Source organism: Syngnathoides biaculeatus, chromosome 5, assembly GCF_019802595.1.
Source record: "Syngnathoides biaculeatus isolate LvHL_M chromosome 5, ASM1980259v1, whole genome shotgun sequence".
NCBI classification, from domain to species: domain Eukaryota; kingdom Metazoa; phylum Chordata; class Actinopteri; order Syngnathiformes; family Syngnathidae; genus Syngnathoides; species Syngnathoides biaculeatus.
In genome coordinates this window covers 28369937-28395788 of record NC_084644.1, presented here as the reverse complement: position 1 = coordinate 28395788, position 25852 = coordinate 28369937, and the positions used below count along the sequence as shown (strand labels likewise).

Below are 25852 nucleotides of genomic sequence, written 5' to 3'. Positions count from 1 at the left end.
GCTTATCCCAGCTGTCAACGGGCAGGAGGCAGGGAACACTCTGAACAGGTTGCCAGCCAATCACAGGGCACATGGAGACAAACAGCCACACTCACAATCACACTTAGGAGCAATTTAGTGTCCAATTAATGTTGCATGTTTTCGGGATGTGGGAGGAAACCGGAGTGCCTGGAGAAAAGCCAGGCAGGCAAGGGGATAATGTGCAAACTCCACAAAGGCGGGGCCGGAATTTTAACCCCGGTCCTCAGAACTGTGAGGGCCAACACTCAGACCAGTTGCCCCACCATGACGCCTAGTCAGCTTAAGTTTTACACAAATGATTACGATTGGTCTGTCACCACGTCATCTGTTATTTTCATGCATTATTAACCAATTCAAAATAGTGAAAAAAGCTTGAGAAAAAAAAAGTTCATGAAACCCTCTAAATGCTTGAACTGTCTGAGAAATGTAAAATTCTACATTTTCTCTCACTCTCTGGAAGGTGTGTGCACTATGTCGCCTCAAGGTTGAAGGACTGGATTTTTTTTAGACAATAAAACACAGTCTGGTAGTATTAATAGTTAGATCAGAAAGATTTGAGTAAGCCGTGGATAACTGTAATACTTTGGTGCAGAAGGAAGTGGTCAGCCACAAAGGTAAGTTTGTGTGCTCATTCAGTCACGCCTATTAAACTGATCAATAACTTTGATGTGTTTGTACCATTTTAACTTGAGAAATTAGCATTTAAAAAAAAGAATATTCTATTAGTGAGTGAACGTGATTTTGTGATGTTTGTGTGTTCAGTATATGATATCAATATGAAATCATGATATATTTTTATGGGCTGGTTCTGAAGAATGTTTTCTTTATTGTTCTCAACTTCTGAAAAAGTGGATCCATAGACAACAATCGTAAACTGGGGAACAACATTTTAAAGAAGACAGTACAAACGCGGCTGCAGCGATATTATCGGCTTCACTAGTCGCTAAATTTGGCGAGACCACCTTACCGCTCTCTGGGATTGTTGTCGGGCCTTGGGGGAGGCCCAGTCTTGACCCCAAATGTGCTGAGAACAATATTGTTTTGTGTTTGAATGTAACGAGGAGAGACGTTGGAAAGGGTTAAGAAGGCGCGCAAGTAAAAATAGGCCGCCTGAGAGGGGTGAGTTGGAGGGAAGTCTGTGGAACATGTGGAAGCTGACAATGAAAGCAAGGACGACACACACACACACACACACACACACACACACACACACACACACACACACACACACACTTGTGTGAGATCACACTCTCAGACACCCACACCACACATCACAGAAGGAAAAAGAAAAAAAAAGGCTCCTCTCTTCCCTCCTCTCATTCCCACACTCAGTCATCCCCGCTTTCTAACGCCTGTTCCGGTTGCAAAGGAGAGGCAAACAGGCAGGTCGTCATGGCGACGGCACCATTGTGCGTCAGGAAACGTCTTAAACGAGGGCATTAACCCGGGCTGCGTGGTTTGCGACTCACCTTTGACAAGTCCACCAGCGTGTTGGCCTGATCGCTGAGTTTCCTCTGCTCCATTTTCACACTGCGCAATCTGGAACACACACACAAACACGCGCAATGCTCCCAATCACACACATTGAAATGCCGACAATGCCGTACAAAGTCGCAATTCAGCGTGTACCGAGTGGCCAGCGCGGAGAGTTAATCCCCGGCGGTGCCGAGCGACGACAACACTTTGGCTGGGTCACCTTGGCCCGCTTGACTTTTTCATTGCGACCTGCGTCGTGCGCGTCTGGCTGCGTCGCGAGTGCGCAAACATTCACGGATGCACCGTGTGCTCGCTCGCTACCGACTTCGTAAATCACAGGACGAAATCTATCAGCTCTGTCAGAAGTGAGAGCTACGGAGGAATAAATACGAGTCGCATTTAATATAAAGGGACCTTGGGGATAATGAGGCCGTTGGGGAAATAAACAACTAGGAATACAATTTTTTATTTTCATTTTTTTAATAAATGACCTTGGAGGCAATTATAAATAAAAGCCGTCAAGCTGTCAGAACACAGGCCAATCACGAGAAAGTTCTCATCACCATTTATAAAACCCGTTATAATATAAAAGCGGACTGATTTTATGTCTAGAGGAGTTTGGATCACAGTTGGTGGGGGGATGGGGGGGGCCTACCTTTGCTTCAGTTGGATTTGGACAAGTTTGCAGGGAATCTAAAAAATCTTTTTCCACATGAATGCAACCTACAACCTGTACAAACCGACTGAAAAACAATCTTCGGGGAGGGGGGGGGGAATAATGTGGTTGCACAAGTGTTCACACCTTCCCATTCAAACTCATGATGAACGGGAATCAAAATAAATTTGCCTCAGATTAACTCCAAAGTAAATGTAATTGTTCTAGTAGGCTTTCTCTTCTATTGATCGCATAGTGGTTCCATCTGTCCATTTTCTTTCATGCTTGTCCACATTTGAGTCTTGTGTGAGCTGGAGCCAATCCCAGATGACATCAGGCATGACCCTGGATTGGTCGCCAATTAATCCCAGAGCACATGTAGACAAATACCTAATCTCGGGCTGTCAAAGTTAAAGTGTTGCCTCATGATTAATCACAAAAAAATATCGCATTAATCATACAATTTATGAACCTTCATGGGATTTTCAAAAAAACAAAAAAAACAAAGGTAATTTGTATATAGAGTACAATGGAAAGCTGTTCTAAACCACTGTACGTTTCAAAACTCATGAATTCAGAGAATTGTGCGACATGTTTGAAGATAACTCGCAAATACTGAGAACTACGCCGCCGAATCTCGATGGGCAAATTTATTGAGCGCATTTCCACCACACAAAAAGATAACGGCGACTGAGTAGGTGCACTTGCATTACTGTATAATGAGTACATTAGAGATGATGATCAAAGTAAGATCATCATAATAGAATGATGCATGTGGATTACCCACAACTCCATTTGACTGGGTGAACATTTCGCTGATGATGATTCATTGAAGTTGTGGGCGTTTGCAACCGATTTGAAAGGTGCCGTCGGCGTGCGCGCGTGTGTCTCCGTCCGTGGGTGTGGGTGTGTGTCAGTTGTGAGTGCTCTCACTGGTGAATCGCCTGCAGGAACTTCCGCTGGTGTTTGCGGACTCTGGAGTGGTCTATCTTCTTCATCAGCTTGGTGTGCTTGTAGATGAGCCAGGTCTCCCTCAGCACGTTGGCCGCCGCGTTCTTGATCTGCTCCCAGACGACACAAATGCACAAAATCATTGGCAACGGGTCCCCTTTAGCAAAAGGTTTGTCTGACATTGGCTCTCCATTTTCTTGATTTGGAAGAAAGAAAAAAAAAGACCCCTTCAGCATCTTCATTTTACTTCAAGGATGCACTCATTCTCAGTGTCCCTGTTACGCATTCTCGCACACACACACACACCACACACACACACACCACACACACACAACACACACACACACACAACACACACACACACACACACACACACACACACACACACACACACACACACACTCTCAAGCCTGCCAAAGCTTTTCAAGCGCAGAGAAAAAGCTCGTCCCTTAGAGACTTTTGGCAATGACAACCAAGCGGAGTCTTGTGCTACAATGCTGGATATCTTTGAGCAACTCAAATGGGCGACATCACGACGGCTGGCTCCATGACAAAAAAAAAAAAAAAAACAATCATCTTCTATTGTATGACAACAAACGAGAATAGACGAGTAGAAGCTGATACAGTGTGGATAAATTCCATAAGGGAGTCCTTGCAATGTTCAGTGTGGCTCAGCGATGGTTATTTCTCCTTATTGGCTGGCTGCCAAAGGGAAACATTTTCTATCATCAGGACAGGAAATTACTACAAATAAGCACGTGATGAGAATTTTGTGATTTGATTAATATAGACCTTGCATTTTTGAACTAACTTAATTTTTATTCAACAATAGTATTTTACATAATAAAATACTTCTGCCAGCACGGTGGGTCAGCTGGAAAGCGTTGGCCTCGCAGGTCTGAGGTGCCAGGTTCAATCCCGGACCCTTCTGTGTGGAATTTGCGTGTTCTCCCCCGTGCTTGTGTGGCTTTTCTCCGGGGACTCTGGTTTCCTCCCACATCCCAAAAACATGCAACATTAATTGGACACCCTAAATTGCCCCTAGGTGTGATTGTGAGTGTGGCTGTTTGTCTCTATGTGCCCTGCGATTGACTGGCAACCAGTTCAGGGTGTACCCCGCCTAATGCCCGTTGACAGCTGGGATAGGCTCCAGCACTCCCTTATGACCCTTGTGAGAATAAGCGGCAAAGAAAATGGATGGATGGATGTCATGTCTACGGTGACTCAAGTGTCATCACAATACATTTATGAAGCACTGAAATGAGTCTTCATCCATTCACCCAACCACTTTTCCATCTTCACAAGGACCAAAGGGGGGCTGGAGCCCATCCTTTGAATCACAAAAAGACATACGGATTTGTACAAATGAACACATAATTCTAAACATGTGATGCCCTGTACATGTACCCATTACATAAATACTAGATTGACCAAATCCTTTTCATAATTTTTGAAGTCCACAGCAGATTAATGATTGTGCTGATATGAAGTTCACATTTACACTCAACTGCAGAATAAAATAATGCTGCAAACCATTCTACAAGAACAGTAACGTGCAGAAAAAGTTATATTTTACCACATGAATGCCAAATCTTGCCACAGTTTATCATAAACAAGTGGTTATGAAAATTCATCTTTCTCCCCAAAAAAACATCAACCAATTTGTCAGATTTTTGTGGATTCCTGTGTTTTGTGAGAAACCTCCACCGAAAACTTGTAACTTGAATATCGGTGCAACGGGTCACGCGCGACGGTGATGAGGATGGCGTACGTCAGTAAAAGGTTGCAGTGTGATGACAACAAAGGCGACGTGTAAGGCCATAAATTGGACGGAAGACTTCAAAGAGATGCTGAGCGTTAAACAAAGAACAATTAAATCCGACAGGTTGGCTAATCAGTATCCAACCACTGCGCTCAAGCTCTACACACACACACACACACACACACACACACACACGGGGACTTACACACCGCTGGCCTTCTGCGTGTACTTTTCAATGACACACGGGAAGTCAAGCTGACAAAGCACAAAACATGCGGGAGGCCTAATCAAGGGTTCAACTTACGTCTTACTTCCACAAAGTGCACGTCAGAGCTGTAACAGAACACTCAACCTCTACTGCGTTCCAACGCGGCATAGCAAGATTTCGCTGCTGCTGTGTACATTTCAGCGTGTTTTTCTTGACAGCACTAGAGTGTTGTATTTTCTTTTCTTTGTCCAGTCAGATTTTAGCCTCAATTCAGGGGTGTCAAACTTGTTTTATTTCAGGAGCCACATTCACCCCAATCGACCTTTCCGACCTGTCAATCACGTGTACAATAATAGCCAATCAGATAGCTGTATTGTCTTAACCCCTGGCTTGACACAACCTTGCCGCCATGTTGTCCCACAAGCAATCCCGGTTGTCAGTAACATGTGCTTGGAAAAGTTAATGTTCCGAAGAAAATGGTCCTCAGAGGCGCTCGGGGAACGTGAAATTCTGATGAAAGCTATCCTGCTAGATTGATTCATTTTCCAAAGCCTAAAACACGTATGTTTGAATCAGTAGTAAAGTATCTTCTCTGAGTTTGATTTCATTATTATCAGTGCTTTATACATTGGAGGAGAAGAACTTTCACTTTGTTAGTGTATCACTGACCTATTGAATGAAGTGTGTAATGTTTTATGCCAAAGAGTCGGGTTAGGGATACGTAAATGGGCCACGTCATGCAAGAGAAATGTCTATTTGCCCATTTGTATCACATCAGACTTTTAAGACAGAGCACTGGATTCCATTACGAGCCAAGTCAAACTTTTACATCTGGTGACTACGGTACTGACTGAGTTAATCAAAATTGTTTAAATGCCACTTGTAGAAAATCGAACCAAAGTCACTTATAAAGACTAGAAACATATTACTCATGATCTTTCCAAGTAAAAAGTACTCACCCTGCTTTACATGTGCAGTATGATTCACCTATTTTATTCTACTGGATTTCAATATGAAGTTTGTGAGGCGTAAAACATTTTTGCATCGATCGCCAATATTTCGCTGTCACGCTGACATTGCCTCCTGCTCCATGCAACATCTTAATTCCGTGTACATATCCTTGCGCGAAATAGTTGTGACCTCTCTTGGACAAGGCTGACACATGTGGCAAAAAACATACCGCGATATTATCTGGAATACGCGTTAGAGAATCGACTTCATACCTGTTCTGTTCTGTTCAGTTGGCATTTTGGAAGCTTGTGGGACATGGAAAATGTAGCTAAAGGGGGTGGAGCTTAAGATCGCCAGTCGGAAAGGTCCCTTAGATGTCAAGTGGGTCGGACCAGTACATTAGGGGCAATTCCAAATGTTTCCCATTGCTTGGTTACAAATAATTTTTATCAATACATGTGGAAAATATTTCCATGTATTGATTATTGTTTTGTAAATCAGATGAATTTCTGATAAAAATGACTGCAATTTCAACCAAGTTGTAAATCAGTGTTTTCATATCCACGTGCAATTTAGAGATTACAGTGGAGCTAGGAAACATTTTAATTTTCATTCATTTCCAAAAGCATCTGGAAATTTTGACAACCTTAACTGACTCATCCCACGTTACAAACAAAAATGAGAACTTTTCACAAAGAGGGTGCGGTTGTCCATCTGCCTTGAAGATGTATACGTAAAAGTCCATGAAGAAAAAGCTTCACCAAACCAACCTCTTTTGAACTGACAATATTCAGTGTCTTCAAATAGTTATACAAGAGGTATTCATATGACTTCTTACTACAGAAGTGTTTCGTACTATGTCTATCTTCCTCCTGAAACTTGGCATCATTCCGCTTTCACAAAGGGTTTTTCAACTTTCAGGAGTCGAATCCTGGGTAACCAAATAAGCCAAATATAGAATGTCATGTAAGTAGTTTTCTGAAACCTCCAGTGGACAAAAGTACTTATACTGAAAAACTGCAGGTAATGTGTTCTCTTTCTGGGCCCCCTACACCAACCCCTTTGGGCTTGTTCTGGTCCCCGGGCCATAAGTTTGACACCACTGCTTTATGTGCTGCATGTCAATCCAATCTGCCTCAGAGCTTCAGAAATACTAAGGCTGGATGATATAATTTAAAGTAAATTGGCAGATGGATTTTTTTAATCTAATCAGATTTCAAATTCTTTGATCAGTGCAAAACTTTTTAAAGGAAAATGCAACTAGCAAAACTGTAGCGCGCTACACAGATAAATGCATTTGTTCATCAGCACCTCTGATCACGATGCATTTTAGTGAATTGTTTGACATTTTTTGTCATGTTATTAGATAGAAATTGATTCAAAAGTGCAGCAGATGATGTATGTGGCACAATTGCAGGCTGTTATATTACATTTTCCCATAATGTGATAGTGGGAGTACTTGGCGGTGTATTAAGTCAGAAAGTCCCCACTGAGGACCCAGATAACAAATCCACAGCTTCCCATGATGACGTCAACACCAGCAGTAGCTTTCAACACAACGAGGTGGGACTTCACTTCAGACCTGGACACACCGACTTGACTTCCAGACCAGGACATTTGCTTTCGACACAACAAAGTGGGATTTGACTTCACTTCACACCTTGCCCTGCCTTTCTGTAAATTCCCTTCCACACAGGTGGCGTTTCATCTCCGATACTACCTTGAAGTAGTAGAAAATTGCTGGGTTGACGATTTTGTATCAGGACATGGAACGGAAACCTTGGAAAAATGCTGACATTTCCGAGTGGTATGAAAGGGGCTATTGAGACACATCTTATTGGATGCTGTCAAGGGCAACAGCATCTTTGGAGCCTGCCTAATTCATGGATGGTTCCTTTTGATTTGCATACATTTGTTTAAAATCAACCCATATAAATGTAGATAATCAGAAGTGTTTAGAGCCTTCAATGAGCTAACGTGTTTTTGGAAGGTTGGAGGAAGCCGTAGTACAAGGAGGAAAGTCACATATGCACAGGGAGAACATGAAAGCTCCATAAAGAACTCACAAAAACGATTATTTTTTTAAATTTCAACTCACGATTTTTTTTTTTATTTACCTTGTGACAAGATACGTTTCCTGTCTGTTGGGTGTAACTCGTTTCAGTTTGATGATACAATAATGCGTTTAAATGTAAAGAGATTCTGACGTATGAAGATTATAGATGACAAGTGACAAATGTTTAGAAGTGCACCTTTGAACTTATCATGTTAAGTCTGTTTATCATTGCCTGTTCCGCTGTATTTAGAACAATATCAAAGTGGTCAAAGAAATGTTTTTGTCACGGGCCACACTGTAGTTACTGTTTCCCTCGGAGGCTCGTTATGAATTAATGAAATGGTTTTGGAATCAGAAATCAAGTCTAATGGGGTTTTCAATATTATTCATGATTGGTCACAAAAGTGCTTTTATGTCATTATCCTTTGTATTTGGTACATATTTTCACAACAATCAAGGAAGTTGACACACATGATTGGCTTGGATGGTCACATAAAATCATGTGGCGGGCTGGCTTTGGCCCACAGGCCTTGAGTTTGACACCTGACCATATTGAGTGTCCTTCTGTATTAGCACGCCCATTGGTTAATGTTCATGGTTCATCAAGTCTGCCTCATCCGGTCATTAGACCAAGTCAAATGAGGAGTGATGAGATCTGCATAAACGTCTCAGCATCATTTTTCATCAACAAAGCACGAACTATCTTTGGGTTACAAAACCGCTAAATATCTAAGCTAGAAGCGGATCACAAGGTTCAATGGGAATATGTAATTCAGCAGAGGAAGGCTCCTCACCATTGTTGAACAAATGTAATACTCAAACGGGATCCGTCTCACTGCACTCCAGCTTGCAATTTGCAGCCAGTGTTAATCAGCGTAATACGCTTTCGCCTGCAACTGCTTTTGCTTTTCAATCCCTCAAAGGGATTAAAGCATTTTAGCTCCGTTGATAAAGTTAAACAATTTAATGAAGATTGGAGCTACTGTGGATATAAAAAGTTCACACACCCCTGTACAAGTTCTCGGTTGAAAAAAATTATATCAAATTAAACCTTTAATGTAACCTATAAGCGGAGACCCTAAATTGCCCTTAGGTGTGATTGTGAGAGTGACTGTTGTCTGTCTCCTTGTGTCCTGCGATTGGCTGGCAACCAGTCCAGGGTGCACCCCTCCTCTTACCCGACGACAGCCGGGATGGGCTCCAGCAGGCCCGTGACCCTTGTGAGGATAAATGGCTCATAAAATGGGTGGATGGATGGGTAATGTTATGTATAGCCATAGAACTCAATTGAAATCCATCCATCCATTTTCTTCGCCGCTTATCCTCACAAGGGTTGCGGGGAGTGCTGGAGCCCATCCCAGGCAGGGTACACCCTGAACTGGTTGCCAGCAAATCGCAGGGCACATTGAGACAAACAGACACACTCACAATCACACCTCGGGCCAATTAGGAGTGTCCAAATAATGTTGCATGTTTTTGGAATGTGGGAGGAAACTGGAGTGCCCGGAAGAAACCCACTCAGGCACAGGGAGAACATGCAAACTCCACACAGGCGGGACCGGGATTGAACCCGGGACATCAGAACTATGAGGCCAACGCTTTACCAGATGAGCCACTGTGCCGCCCTCAATTGAAATATGAGTAAATATGAACAACTAACATAGAGTAGTTGTGCAAATTGCAAACTGGTTAATAAGTCTATTCAGAATAAGTCAATCCCGTGAAAAATCATGGCTAAAAGGAGTCAGCACACACCTGGAACCATTTTAAAAGGCCTTAGAATAAGCCTGAAATGAACTTCAGATGTTCTGGTAGTTTTTTTTTTTGTTTGTAGCTAGATGTTACAGCACAAGCCATGAACAGCCCCAAAGCTTCACTCACCGAGGTAACAGACAGGAGAGGGGTAGGTAAGGATTCCCAAGGCACAATTAGGACAATCATCATTATCATATTGATCACTATCATGATGAAAATATGACACTACAAGTGACTTCACCAAGAACTGGACGTTTGTCCCATATTTATGCAAGGGTGAGAAGAAAACTGGGCAGAGGCTGTAATGAGGCCAAACGCAACATTGAAGAAGCTTGCAGGAATCTCTGTCAAGTAAAGGTTGGTTAGTGCATGTGACAACTATCTCCCATCTTTCCTCGTGAGTCATTCAGCAGGTCGGGCATAACCGAAGTGTTCTCTTACAAAGAAAAGCATCCAATCTCAGTTACATTTTGCAAAAATACACTTGAAATCTCCAAAACGAATGTGGGTAAATGTTTTATGGTCTACAGCAGGGGTCGGGAACCTATGGTTCGCCAGCCATATGTGGCTCTTTTGATGGTTGCATATGGCTCGCAGAGCCCTCATGACGACACAATATACATGTCATTTCTGTCGTGTAAGCAAGGCATATGAAGCAGAGACAGTTTGTCTGAGTGGGGTTGCGTATTTGGCTGTGGCAGTCATGTGTGCAGGCAAAAAAGATGAGCACTGCGGTTTTTGTGGAGAGAGATAGTTCTGCTGAGTGTCGACTTTGCAATGACAAAATTGCAATGATGAAATGCTCAAATATAAAGCGCCAGTTCAACACACGCCTTAACGTGTTTGCATGAAAATATTCTGTGTGGGACAACAGGAAGAACGCGTGTCAGGAGCTACTTTCCAGAATCCAAGCTTGTCAGCAGCAAATCCGTGTTTGGATCCAACAAGTTGAATGGAATTCAGATAGCGTTGTTGGTGCTGTTGTTGTTGAGTCACTCGAGGCGTCTGAGGATGGTCCTCAGAAGCGCTAGACTCGCATGACAGAGGCTCTGTGGTTCTCTGAAGAGAAGTAGAAGAAGATGACGAGAGAATGTCGGGAGCAAAGGATGACGGGTTGATAGATATGTAGGTAGAAGGGGCGTTGTGACCAGCCTGCGCCACCGGGGCTAGCGGGAGAGAACCCGAGCAGAAACTGCAAACGAAGCCTTGAAGTCCCTTTGAATATTGTGTCTGGCTGCAGCACGTCCTCATTACTGGTGCTTTAGCAATTGTGAGAAAAGGAAAGCCATTCACAGACGGGGAGTAAGCCAGAGCATTCGTGCTTGATGTTGCCATTAAACCTTTTGACAACTTTGCATAAAGACAAGTTGATCAAATGAATAAAAGACAAGAACTCGGCAAGAACTCTTCACCATCGTACCATCATGATGGCAAATCAAATTGATTTACGTTCACGATTAACGGATGGAGGTCTCAACGCCTGCATGAAGCTCAATCTAACGGCAGGAAAACCGGGCAGCACCAGAAGTCGCATTAATGGTAAGAAATACTTTTGTCATCATTAATGAACAACATCATAACAATGTTATTTCAAAGAATTCAGAGACTTATTGTATTTTAAAAGCGTTGTTCTTATGTAAATGCACAAATACACCTGTATTTAGTTTTTAAAATACTGTATGGCTCTTTTGAAAATACATTTGAAAATATTTGGCATTTATGGCTCTCTCAGCCTAAAAGGTTCCCGACCCCTGGTCTACGGACTTCTTAGCCGTAATTCCAATGTATGGCACAAACACAACAATGCGCAGCATACCCGCAGTGCCACATGGTCGTGGCAGCATGATGCTTTGGGCCTGTTGTTCAAGGCAGAGGGAATTGCACTAATAGTGGCAGCATATGTTTTGTTTGCAGGGTATTTGTTCGTGCCATATGGGTCAAAGATGTGTTCCGTTGGACCCCTGCATGGGACACCTTATGTCAGGTACATGGGAAATGTGTTAAAACAAGCGGCGTTGAGAGGTTGCCGTATTGTGAAGGATTAATCAGTCATCATCACGACGACGATTGCTGCCAGCCTCTTCGGGCCTGAATGACCTGAGTATGCAGGTAATTGGTGATTAGGTGGAGTTGTGGTGTAGAGGACCAAAACATAAACAAAGACAGCGGTTACCTTAGGGGCAAGCACCCACTCCATTGCTCCACGTGCCGACTGGACACGTGGCGTGGCCCGGCACAGACCCTTTGCAGCCACAGCCACACTGAAGTGGTAAATTTTGATGTCCACACAAGATCAGTTTAAGAAAATAAAAGCGGTGCATTCAGATAAGATTAAGGCGGGTGGCGGACTGGGACAAACAGCCAAACAGAAAATTACAAAAATGAGAACACCCACAAGGAGCAACTCCGGCTCTCACTAGGCCACGCCCCTTAAAGGCACATAGCCAACACACAAATACAGGGGTGTTCAACTTGTTTACATATAAGTTAAGGTTGCTGTTGAATTAATTGGATGTAAAGTTCTTATAATTGCTCTCTTGGTTGTTTTTAATGCTTCTTTGCTTAATGTGATGCAATCAAGAGGCCCATTGGGTGCTATAGAAACTTTTGCTATGATGTACTTAAACAATGTGATGCAATCAAGTTACATTGGGCGCCGTGGAAACACCAGACAGTGAGGTTCCGTGGAAACACCAGAGAGTGATGCAGAGGACAACATAAAGACTGACGATCTCGAGAGAATGATGAAGACATTGGCTATTTTTGTCACAGTTGCTTTGTTTGTGACATTTGCTTTGCTGTGATGCGGACTGCACCAAGGAATAAAAATGAGGATTCGAGGAGATGAGGGCAGAACGGGTGAAAAAGACACATCCCACGTTCTCCTCGCGAACAAGAAGTTCCTCTCGTCTTCCTTCCTTGAGAAATTGTACTTTAAATGTCCTGGGTTGTGTGAGCCTGGCTCTCACCGGATGCTATATCACCGGACACGCCACTGACCATGTCTGTGAAGAAGTTGTCCCTGACTAAGCAAAAGGCTGCGTAAACCCGACAGTTGCCTTAAGAGCCCCAGTTAAAATAAAATGGTGCTACAACATAAATGTTGAATTATTAAAGGAGCGTAATGACGGCAAAAAAACGTGGATCAGAACGAAATGTGACATCGACGTACCGCAGGCTAGCATACAATGAATTGAAATGTGTCGAAAGATTGCACCGTTAAAATAGAAATGGTGAAAAGTTGATTTCGCAAATGTACACTTTTACATGAATGATTTCTCTCCAGAATCCCGCAGCTCCACAGACTGTTCGCAGTCCTGATCCATCATCATCCATCCAGCCATGCATCCATTTTCTGTCAAGCTTGTCCTACATTTCGGCTTAATTATCCCAGATGACTTTGGTCAGTGTCAAAGGCAATCACAGGAAAGAAATAAACAAGCACTCACAGTCACATTAACAACTCCGGACTACTTTCTGTCTTCAATGCCTCTACCATGCGTGTTTTTGGAATGCGGGAGCAAGTTGAAGTATCGGAAGAAAACTTACCCACTTACAGAGAGAACATGCAAACTCCCCACTTCTTTCTTTTGGAGCGGAGGCGAGCTGATATCGCCAGTGAATAAGCTGCTCCCATTTAGCTAATGATGCTAACATTTAGAAATACTACAGCATATTCTCTTTGGCTGGAGCACTCTCTCGAAAGGAAATGAATTAGCTGCTGCAGCCAGATCTGAGAGCAAATTTTGGCCAACAAGAAGTGATGTAAAAAAAAAGCAAAACATAATGAACTCGGAAAATGGTGCCATTATTTGATATAGACAGTTGCGTCTCACTGGAATGGTCACGGTGCTTTTAATGGACCCTGTGGAGGAGACTGCACTAACTTAGTAGCCGCGACAAAGTTTCCCAACATCAAGATCATAAAGAGCAAAAGCGTTCAGTAAGCACAAGGACTTTTAGCATGGCGCCGACTGAGGGACCTGCAGCCATTTAGATAAAACCTTTGATGCTAGTCCAGACATCTCACGTGAGCAATTAAAACCTCACATAGCATTGACTCAGGGGCTATGATAAGTATTATCAATTAAGATCTTAAATCCTATTACGGGGAGAGGAACACTCCACTGAACTGAAATTAACTCTGTGCACTGAGTGTGAGCTCATCACCCTCACTAATCAGTTGAGAGGATGCTCTTGTTGCCAATGACACCTTGATTACAAAGAAATCAGTAAAACTTTTAAGACATGGAAACACGTGATGCAAACATAGAAAAAAACAAAATAATTAAATGCTTATAATTTTGCATTGCCACAGGCTGGAGTGGAGCAGAACAGTAGAGACTGCAAGGGACTACTGTACAAGCTTACGTGACAGTACATAGTTGTTAAGACAGCTAAGGAATTCTTTAACATAGTGTGGAAAAAAATGCATCAAATACAGTGAAGAAAATAAGTATTTGAACACCCTACTACATTGCAAGTTCTTCCACTTAGAAATTATGGAGGGGTCTGAAATTTTCATCGTAGGTGCATATCCACTGTGACGAAGATAATTTAAAAAGAAAAATCCATAAATACAATGTATGATTTTTTAATGATTTATTTGTGTGATACAGCTGCAAATAAGTATTTGAACACTTGAGAAAAACGATGTTAATATTTGGTACAGTAGCTTTTGTTTGCAATTACAGAGGTCAAACGTTTCCTGTAGTTGTTCACCAGGTTTGCATACACAGCTGGAGGGATTTTGGCCCACTCCTCCACACAGATCTTCTCCAGATCAGTTTCTGGGCTGTCGCTGAGAAACACAGAGTTTCAGCTCAGCGACAGCAAGCTGAAACAAGCAGCAAGATTTTCTATTGGGTTTAGGTCTGGAGACAGGGTTGGCCACGCCAGAACCTTGATATGCTTCTTCCAGAGCCACTCCTTGGTTTTCATGGCTGAGTGCTCCGGGTCATTGTCATGTTGAAAGACCCAGCCACGACCCATCTTCAGTGCTCTGACTGAATAAATGGCCGCGGTCATCCTCTCCTTAATACAGTGCAGTCGTCCTGTCCCATGTGCAGAAAAACACCCCCAAAGCATGATGCTACCACCCCCATGCTTCACAGTAGGGATGGTGTTCTTGGGATGGAACTTATCATTCGTCTTCCTCCAAACACGGTTTGTGGAATTATGACCAAAAAGTTCAATTTTGGTCTCGTCTGACCCCAACACTTTCTCCCATGACTCCTCTGTATCATCCAAATGGTCATTGGCAAACTTAAGATGGCCTTGACATGTGCTGGTTTAAGCAGGGGAACCTTCCGTGCCATGCATGATTTTAACCACGATGTCTTAGTGTATTACAAACGGTAACCTTGGAAACGATGGTCCCAGCTCTTTTCAGGTCATTGACCAAATCCTGTCGTGTCGTCCTGGGCTGATTCCTCACCTTTCTAATGATCAATGAGACCCCATGAGGTGATATCTTGCATTGACTGACTATCATGTTTAGTTTCTTCCATTTTTTAATGATTGCTCCAACAGTGAACCTTTTTTCACCAAGCTGCTTGGCAATTTTTCCGTAGCCCTTTCCAGCCGTGTGGAGTTGTACAATTTTGTCTCTGGTGTCTTTGGACAGCTCTTTGGTCTTGGCCATGTTACAAGTTTGAGTCTTACTGATTGTATGGGGTGGACAGGTGTCCTTATGCAGCTAACGACCTCACACAGGTGCATCTGATTCAGGATAATACATGCAGTGGAGGTGGACTTTTAAAGGCGGACTAACAGGTCTTTGAGGGTCAGAATTCTAGATGATAGACAGGTGTTCAAATATTTCTTTGCAGCTGTATCACAAATAAATCGTTAAAAAAAATCATACATCGATTTCTGGATTTTTCTTTTTAGATTATCTCTCTCACAGCGGACATGCATTTACAATAAAAATTTCAGACCCCTCCATGATTTCTAAGTGGAAGAACTTGCAATATAGCAGGGTGTTCAAATACTTGTTTTCTTCGCTGTATCTCTTTTTATGTTAAGGAACTGTTTTGCACCTTTTAAATTTCAACAGAGATTAAGAGACTTAAGAATGCTATCAATATAATGGAATTGGCTTCCAAGAGAGGTGCCAGATTGACTCCCAGGAGCAGTGTAAGGCTAAACAATGTGGAACTCACAACCGCTAGGGGCAATGCCGCCATCACTATCACGATGATGATGATCTCCTCAACAATGCAACCCCACGAGTACGACTGTTGTGTGTATAAGTTCAACGTAGTAATACTTTCAGCGCAGTTCTGCATGTCTGGATGAGTGTTAAGATGGATTCCCGCCTTGCTTTGCTGCATTCTGTCACTGTGAGCACACATTCAAATTATTGTGGAAACCATGGACCATCCTCATCGCCCGCTACAGCGGAAAACTAATGCGAGCTCACCAAGATGACTTTTCACAGTACACACATACCCGCAATCGCAATAAATGTGGTCCAATGGCCCCGATTGGCCCAAATTGGCAATCCATTCTTGTTCATCCATTAAAAGGAGACACCATGCCATGGCATGCGTTTGTATGTAATCATTTATTGTTGTATTATTTATCATTATAGCCATGAGTGATTGCGTTTGCGTGTTGCGCCGATAAGACGGCAAAAGGCCCGGCACATGTAAATCAATGTACACGCAACATCGTAAATCATTAGTCGTTCATTAATCGAGGGCAGGAGATAATTACTGCCGCGTAAACCCGGGACACTTTCAAGGAAATGTCAGCATGCATGCACGCCGAACATCCAGAACACTCCTGGAGTGTGTTAATTGAGATCACATCACTTTAAAAATTGTAAGACGTTTCTGCTGGGGGTTAAAAAAAAAAAAAAAAAACTTCAATATGCAAAGAAAATACTTGTGAAGCTAACGCGGGCAAGTCATTACATCCCAGCAAGAGAAGCATGTCCCTGGGGGCCAATGAGCTGTTGCAGGGGAGAGATGCGGAAAAGGCTCTGCTAATTCAAGACGACAATGATGTATATATAATTTCTTAAAAAGCCCACACATGTGCCTAATGCTGCCATTGGATTACAAATGGCTCTGAGGCTGATCTTGAGTCTGTTGACTATTTAATCTTCAGATGAGGGATGCTGCTGAGAGCTCATTGAAAAAAAGGAAATAACAACAAAATGTACTAAAAAAATATTAAAAGAAAATAAGCGGCAAAGAAAATGGATGGACAGGACAAAGGACAAGTATTTGATGAGAAGTAAAACAAATACTTCCTTGTGAACATTGTCCTAATTGTCAAACAGGTTGTGAGGATGCCCAGAGGACAACCCGACAAGCGTCTCTTTCTTTTTTCAGTCCAGGAAGTCATCGATCTTGGCTCCTCGCTCAGTCTCCCACATACCCTGCTGCCATAATGTACTCTACATATTTGATACGGGGTGCTATTTTTAAAACATGGGTCTTTCAATTGTATGAAAAATTGAAAAGGGCCAGAAGATGGATGGAAGGGAGGCCAAACGGCGAATGGGCACGAGGAAAGAAAAGCAAAGAACAGAAGGTGACAGATTGAAACAGAGGGATGGGAATTTACAGTAAAAGACAAATGTCACACTTGTGGAAGCGGGGTGGAGGAATTGGAGGAGAGTGGGGTGGGTGGGGGGGGTTTGCTCAGTGATGGAAAGACAGCAAGACATTTGGCGAGCCAAGTTCATCGGAGGAGATAACCTTTTATTGCTTCCACTCTCGAAAAAAGCATGGCAGTGTGACGGAGATGTCGAAAACGATACTGTTGTTGTGGGGGAGGGGGGGCAATGGAGGCGCAGCAAAAGGACAAGCTGTCAATCCCTGGCTGTCGTGCAAAACAGCAAATGGGATGGATAAGCGATAAATGCCCTCCTCTCATTTTTCAACTGAAAAATAATCAACAACAGCATTGTCTTGACAAATGTATCGTGAAAATACAAACATATGAAAGCAGGTCTCAAAGAGGAGGTTTTTGCGTTGTTTTTTTCCTTTCAGTTCCTGTAAACGCTGAACACAAAAAACAAACTAATGAGTTTGATAACACTTTTCCAACTGAGTGTACTATACATTTACTCTGCCACTCCTGCTGCATTGCTTACATACCACACGTTTGAAGCCACTTGCTATAGTGGCATGCTGCGTATGAATGAGTCGTCCTCTTGAGACAAATCAACACCTCCCTCAATTAAATGCCTCCTTTCCTCATTGGCAAAAAGTTACTGTGTGTTATTACTTCAGTTCATGCACACGATTGTTCACACATGGATATTGATTGACATGCGAGCCAAATGGCAGCACCTATCGCTGTAAACTATCTGTCAGATAGTGATGTGAGTGGCAGTTCTTTTGATTGTACTAAATTACTACGATCATTCATTCATCTTCCATGCCGCTTATCCTGACTACGTTGGATGGTGTGCTGAAGCCTATCGGAGCTATCTTCAGACGGAGGCGGGGTACGCCCTGAACTGGTTCCCAGCCAATAGCAGGGCACAAGGAAAAAAACAACAGTCACATTCACAATCACACCTAGGGGCAATTTAGAATCTTCAATGAACCTATCAGTCATGTTTTTGAAATGAGGCACGGGGAGAACATGCAAACTACATAGAGGCGAGCCTGGGATTTGAACCCGTACTCTCGGAACTGTGAGGCAGATGATCGAACAAGTATTCACAGTGCTTTGACTTGAATCAGTTCATTTGAATGAATGGTGCAAAGGATTTGATCATCAATTTGTTCATTGCTTTGTTATTAGATAAATGATTTGCCCCTGAGATTCACATTCATTCTGTGACACAGTCACATACTGAGGGACGATGCGTTCACATGCAATAGTAGACTTTCATTTGCGGGAGACACGACTGCACTAAGGTTACTGCACGGTGAAGGAAAATGCACTTTCTTTTTAAATTGTACGCTTTACAAAATAATGAGGAAAGGCAGGGAGATTTAAAAATAATATAACTGTATTTAACAATAATTGCCGTCGATGCCCAAAGGAGATAATAAAATATTGAATGTAAGTGTACATACATTTGCGGCCCCAGAAGATAAAATATATAACTAAATGATAAAATTAGAGGTCTTTTTTTTCATTCGGCCAAGTGTCTGACACTGATCTGACTGCATAGTTAATGAATATAATTTAAAAGATGAACTTAAACTACTTTGAACACTGCAAAAATAGCATTTGTTTTGCCTCTCCCAGCTTCCTAATATTAGACCAAGAAATGAAATCTAAAATCTTTGGCAATGTTATGTTGTTTCAATAATAATATTATCACAAATATAGATTTGTTTCTTGATGTGAAAAAGATGATGAAAAAAATGTATACAGTATGGATGGATGGATGCATGTTGTGGATGTGGTGATCTTGTTAAAGTCCATCCAAGTATTAAAGACAAATGTTCCATGTTTTTTGAATTGCTTCAATTTGGGTGAAAGTAACTTGAATCTATAAAAAAAAGAGCAAAACATCTTCCAACTCTGAGTTGGAAGCACACACACGTACATTTTGGAAGTAACTTGTTCAAAACTGCAACTACTTGTGTGTCAGCCTTTTTTTTTTTGTGAGCCATTTTTGCACCTATATGTGAAGGTCTGCACCTTTTCAGAAACACAATGAAAGAAATGTCCTCGTTTTTCCTAATTGACGTAAATGCCACACTCATTGAAACCAGCACAAGGTCTTGACGCACCCTCTTGGTGAGCTGCGTGTCCATCATGAAGTTGTGCACGTGTTTTTCGGCCTTGGTCAGCTCCAGCTTCCTGGCTACCACGGCAACCACCAGAGCCGTGCAACCGGCACCCTGCAACAGAGGAGGAAGGTTAAGCGGGGGTATTTGGGGGGTCTGTGCGGAAACAGACCATTGAGTCAGTAGCTAACATGGAGGAATAGGCAAATTTGATTTTGGGAATTAAACCTGAGTGACTGACGGCAGAACACAAACATGAGCAAAGACAGTAATAGGAGAGAGAGATAGAGAGAGAGAGAGAGAGAGAGAGAGAGAGAGAGAGAGAGAGAGAGGAAAAAGGATTAGGTTAGAGAGTTCCGTTCCATTTCCGCAATTCTTCATGTCGGCAATTGAGCCAAGTCTATTTTAACTTCCCATCCATCTGGTGTAAGATCCCTCCTGCCATACTTCTCAAATATGTGATGAGATGTACGCTGGAAAAAAAGCATTGGCGACTGACACCCCATAATGTCATTTAATGGTACGCCGCCAATCTTAATTACACGATGTCATTCTTCCGGCGGCCTACAGGAGGCTCGGATTTCGGAAAACGCGTCTCGCCCCTGCCCGGCAGCGACGCTTGAGTGGTGAAGAGGAACACGGTGAGGATGACAGATTTAGTTAACTTTCAGATTAGGCAACTGAGTGCCGGTAAGAGGGGGAGGAGGAGGATGAAGAGGGTGGGGTATGCATGGAGAGGAAGGAGGAGGGAGGGAGGGAGGGAGGGAGGAAAAGATAAAGAGAGCGGAGCGCTGTGAGTGCATACAAATGGCAAAGGCAGGATGAATCCAGGAGGAAGCGGATGATGGCGGTGAACGAAGGCAATGTTAATGAGGTCACATATCTCCTGATTAGCAATGAATTAGGATTAAGCGCGCTAAATGAAAACGTAGGGGTGCTTCTTCCTTCCTCACAGCAGGATTGGACGGGGAAAAAAAGCCATCAAATAAGCACACCAAGAACAAGTTTGCACCCAAAAATAACTTTGCCCAAGTTCAGTCACATACAACACAAACAAGCATTAGTGCCCTGGTCTATATGCTCATGCACAACTATGAATAAAATATGATGCAAGCCAATGGAAACCCACAAAGCCTTCAAACAAGTTGAGGCTTTAGCGCAGCGGTTCTCCAAATTTGCACACCATGTACCAACTCAAAAAATACTAAACCACAAGTAAAAATTTTATTTGCTATTGTAAGGAGCGCTACGGTGGTGCAGCTGTACAGCGTTAGCCTTAAAGTTCTGAGGACCAGGGTTCAAATCCCGTCCCCGCCTGTGTGGAGTTTGCATGTTTGCCCCATGCCTGCGTGGGTTTTCTCGGGGCACTCCGGTTTCCTCCCACATCCCAAAACATGTGACATTAATTGGAGACATTACATTGCGCTTCGGTGTGACTGTTGTCTGTCTCCATGTGTCCTGCGATTGGCATATCCTTATTACTTCCTACAATAAAGATTGATAAACTTCTTATGCAAAGTAACGTCTTTAAAAAAAAAAGCAGGCCCTCCATGCACCACCACCATGAGGAATATTATAAAATAAAATGTTTTTATTCCCAAAAAGTACATTTAATATTTCTAAATGCCACTGTGACATTATGCAGCATCTGTTTCTTGTATCTTTGAGAAAAAAAAACTTGTTTTCTTTGCTTTTTGGTTAGAATCTGTTGTATTTGGTCCTACAATTGATAACTAAACAATTGAAACGGGTAAACACATTTGTGTACTCTTTCTTTTGGTATGTCTGGTGGATTTATTGTCACAGAACACAATATTCTTTGGGTCTTAGAAAAATGAGTCAAACTGCTTTAAAACGGCTGGTAAAACGGAGAACTCTACTTTCAAGACAGCTGCCAGTGATTCAACAAATGTACTGCACTGTATTGAAAAAAAAAAAACACTGTAACAATACGGACAATTTTAACATATAATTCAGTGATTCTGAAAGCCTTGATAAGTTACGGTAGTATAATATGTGCAGCACTGCGTGTAACTCTGTGAGTGTTCTGTAGTCCGAACCAGCATGGTGCTGATTGTTCTATGCAGACATTGTGTGTACACGTATGCATGTGTGAGAGCGTGTAGGAGTTTTTGTGTGTAGGCGCACGCTTGTAGGATTCCAGCGGGTTTCCCTGCGCAATTTCGGACTGACGTGAGCTGTTGTGATTTGTTTCATACGCCTGAGTGTTTCCCCTCGCTTGCTCTGCCATGGCACAGCCATCCGCCTCGCTGTCAGAAACTGGGGAATTACCATCTGTGCCGCTGTGAAACAATTACTTGCCATAATCATTTTCGTATCAACAAAAAGCTTCTGAAAAGACACACACTATAGAGACAGGTAATTGTGTAGTCCTCAGCATTTATCCAACAAACAAGAAAAAAAAAAGTCCACTCTTACCTACCTACGCACCCAACCACCTACTTACCTACTCATCCTTACATTTTGCCATCGGGTTTAGCTAATTAACAGTCTCCTACAGTCTACTCACCTGCCTACATACATAGTGATCGACCTATCAACAGATCTAATCTTCTACTACTCACTTTACATACTTAACCGTCTCCAACCAGTTTACCGTCTTCCTCCCTACTGTACATAATATTCTAATGCCAATCTACCGACACACCTATCGATCAACTAATCTATCGACCTATCATAAGAGCTCAGGGACGTCTGGTGTGAATAGATCTCTTGAGTTCATGGCACGGCATGTCAACAGGGTTTGAGGTCAGCACTTTGACTGGACCGCTCCAGAACACATGCTTTTTTTCTTCTAAAGTTATTCTGTTGTTGATTTGTTTCTGTTGTTTGGATTCAGTTGCAAAAGCAATTCTCTTGGAGCTTCCACTTTTGGAGAAATGGCTTCAAGTTCTTCTGCAAAATATCTGGATAAGCTACTGATGATCGCAAGCTGTCCAGGTCCCGAGGAAACAAAGCACACTCATACCGTGATGCGCCCTCCGCCGAATTTCATTGTTGGGATAAGGTTGGTGTGTAGTGCCATTTTCCCTGGCGTTGTGTGTACCACTCAAAGAATACACTTTGGTTTTATCTGTCCACTGGACATTTTGGCAATAGTGGTGTGGAACTGAAGAGCATTTTAGAATTCTTCAAATGTTTAGGAAATGTTTTTTTTCAGACAGCAACAGGTTCATCCGTCCTGTTCTCCCATGTACCCCCTTCTTGTTTAATGTTTATGTCTGGAAGATTTGTTCACAGAGATGTTGGCATGTGCCAGTGATTTCAGTAAGCCTTCAGCTGACATTTTAAGGTTCATTTTTACATCATTACATCTTTGAGAATTCTGTGCTGTGCTCTTCCAGTCATCTTTGCAGGACATCCGCTCCTTGGAAGGGAAGCAACATTGCTGAAATTTCTTCATTTATAGATAAATTTGTCTAACCCTGGATTGCTGAACATCAATCGTTTAAGAGACATTTGGACCTTTTGCAGATTTTCACAAGGTTATTCCAGTTTATATCCTGACCTAAACCCGATTGAAATGGTGTGGCATGTCCTCAAGACAGCTAGTCACAATAGACATCCCAGGACTCTTGCTCAACTGCAACAGTTTTGTAAAGAGGAATGACCCAAAATGAATCTTAATCGGTGTGGCAGGAAACGTTTGGTTGAAGTTATTATTGCCAAAGGAGGGTCAATCAGTTATTAAATCCAAGGGTTACCCAAATACCTAACAACTAAATTCTACTCCCCACCTCCTGACCAAACATTTTCTGTCTCGCTACATTCCACGAATCGATTTCTATCAAAATTGCTATCTACCTACCTACTAATTTGTGTTGCCTGCCGACACAATTCACAAACCTCTTCTGCCTACCTCCTACAAACGTCAACCCACTAAACTACCACCTACCCATTTCTGCACATCATCACTTCAGCAGTTACAGTACATAGACATGAATGCAAAGTAAAAGGCAGTCTGTGAAGATCTGCAGCATATTTAAGCGTTTACAAATTGTTTCAGGGAAGCCACAAGAAAAATGCACAGACAAAGTTGCTTGTGTAACATTATTTTCACTGCACTGCAACTTTGGCAGTACTTTGTAAATAGCCTCCCCTTGCACAGTCCATCATCTTCCGTCCTTGTAAGTACCTGGTGCACCCTGACATGTTGCCATGGTAATGACCGCAAGACTTCTCTCTGTACACACTCATTACAATAATTCAAAAGAATCCATTTTCTTCCAGTAACCTGTCACCGAATGTGTAACCTTCGTTTCTTCACAGGGCTTCGCTTCTGAGCACCGTTTTCCCTCGTGCACTCAAACACTCGTCCCTCCACCTCTGATGAGCAGTGAAAATAAACCACTCTGGAAACTCTGATGAGAGTGTTTGTGTGCGACAGGGGAGGAGAGCGAGTGTGTCTATGTGCATGTGTATGTGTGGGAGTCCTCTTAAGAGTGTGTGTCAAGCACAGTGTCGGTGCTGTGTGGAGGATGCAGCCCGCGGCGGCGAGCATGGGACGATCAGTATCCACCCCCCTTGTTTTGTGACTGTTACATGGCTCGCTCACTCATCGTTAGAAGAGAGCTATCAAACATTTAGTCTTTACTGAGGTAATAACATTCAGTTTTAATTGACAAAAGCGCCCCGTTGATTCAATTACATTCTTTTAATCAGTAGGTTCAGCTGTGCAAACTAGCAAGGAAAAGAGCCAAATAAAATGAGCGTTATTTGCTTCACTTTTTCAGGATGAAGAATGACAACCACATAAGGAAACAGCAAGATATCTGGCAAAGGAAATGTACTCACAATTGAAGATTTTGTGTATATAATGCATCCCTATGTGAGGCACAAGGCACATGTGGGGACTTTGAATGTTGGGACTATGACAGGAAAAGCTCACAATTTGGAGAAAAGTTGATATAGTGTGTGTCCAGGAGAGCGTGTAGAAACGCGATAACGCTCGATGTTTGGGGGCAGGGTTCAAATTATTTTAGTATGGCGTAGATGGGAAGAGAGAGAGAGTAGGGGTTATTTATAAAGGAAGAGTTAGCTAATAATGTCTCGGAGGTGAAAAGAACATCAGATCGAGTGACGAGACAGAAACGTTATGTAGAATGTGTTTAGGAGCTATGCCTCACAGGTAGGATGTCACCTTGAGGTGAAAGAGAAATTCTGGAAGGAGCTACACAAAGTAGTTCTTAGCATCCCAGACAGACAGAGAGTTTCTGTGCAGATTGTAGTGGACATGCTGGTGAAGGAAACAGTGGTGATGAAGAAGTTATAGGAAAGGAACTTTGAGGGACAGATGGTGGTGGACTTTGTAAAAAGGACGGAATTGCCTGTAGCGAACATATTCTACCAGAAGAGGCAAAAACATAGATTAACGTACAAGAATGGATGTACAAACATGCAGGAGGATTACATCTTGTGCAGAGGATGTAATTTGAAGGAGGTTATTGACTGTAAGGTAGCGGTAGGGGAGTATGTGGCTGGACAGTATTGGATGGTGGTGTGTAAGATGACTGGTGGTGGGGAGGAAGATTAAGAAGACAAAGACAGAGTGTAGAACCATGTGGTGGAAGCTGGGAAAGGAAGAATGTTGTGCGGCCTTTCGGAAAGAGGTGAGACGGGCTCTCGATGGACAGGAGAAGCTCCCGGAATACAGGCAGGAGAGTACTTGGTGTATCTTTTGGTAGGAAAGGGGAGCATGAGACTCGGTGGTCAAACTTCAAAGTACAACAAAAAACATCATACAAAGAAAGAGGTCAGCTATGGAGAAGTGGGACACTGAGAGGACTGAGGAAAGTAGAAAGGAATACATAGATACAGATGTGGCATAGGGTGAAGGTAGAGTTAGAGAAGATGACATGTGTGCCAGTCTGGACACTAAAGAAGGAGAAAAAGATCAATAAAGTTTGGCCAGACAGCGGGATGAGATAGGAAGGGTGTGCAGCGGATTAGGTTGATTATAGATAGAAATGGAAATGTGGCAGTAGTGTGCTGACTAGATGGGAATAATACTTTAAGGAAATCACAGATGAGCAAAATGAGCACGAAGGAAGAATAGAAATGCAGATGTGGTCGACCAAAAAGTAGCAATGATTAGTAAGGTGGACATTAGAAATGGAGTAAAGAGGATAAAAATATAAAGGCAGTTGGTGGTATCGAGGAGAGGGAGGTATGGAGTTTTTGGACTGGTTGTTCAACAAAATTCTAGTAGGTGAGAACATTGACGATGGAAGAGAAATGGAGGAAAACTATACTAGTGTCCATTTTTAACAACAAGGGTGATGTGCAG

At 42.6% G+C, this 25852-nt stretch overlaps 1 protein-coding gene across 2 annotated transcripts in view; it reads right to left on the bottom strand.

Annotated features, from left to right (window-relative positions):
- Nucleotides 1-25852, bottom strand: part of kcnn3 (potassium intermediate/small conductance calcium-activated channel, subfamily N, member 3) — a 91194-nt gene that overhangs the window by 1940 nt on the left and 63402 nt on the right. For both annotated transcript variants that reach the window (XM_061821115.1, XM_061821116.1), the window contains 3 exons: nucleotides 19549-19659; nucleotides 3086-3213; nucleotides 1491-1560 (listed from right to left, as the gene is read on the bottom strand). In XM_061821115.1, the coding sequence (XP_061677099.1) occupies nucleotides 1491-1560; nucleotides 3086-3213; nucleotides 19549-19659 (309 nt within the window). The remainder of the gene's footprint in view (nucleotides 1-1490; nucleotides 1561-3085; nucleotides 3214-19548; nucleotides 19660-25852) is intronic.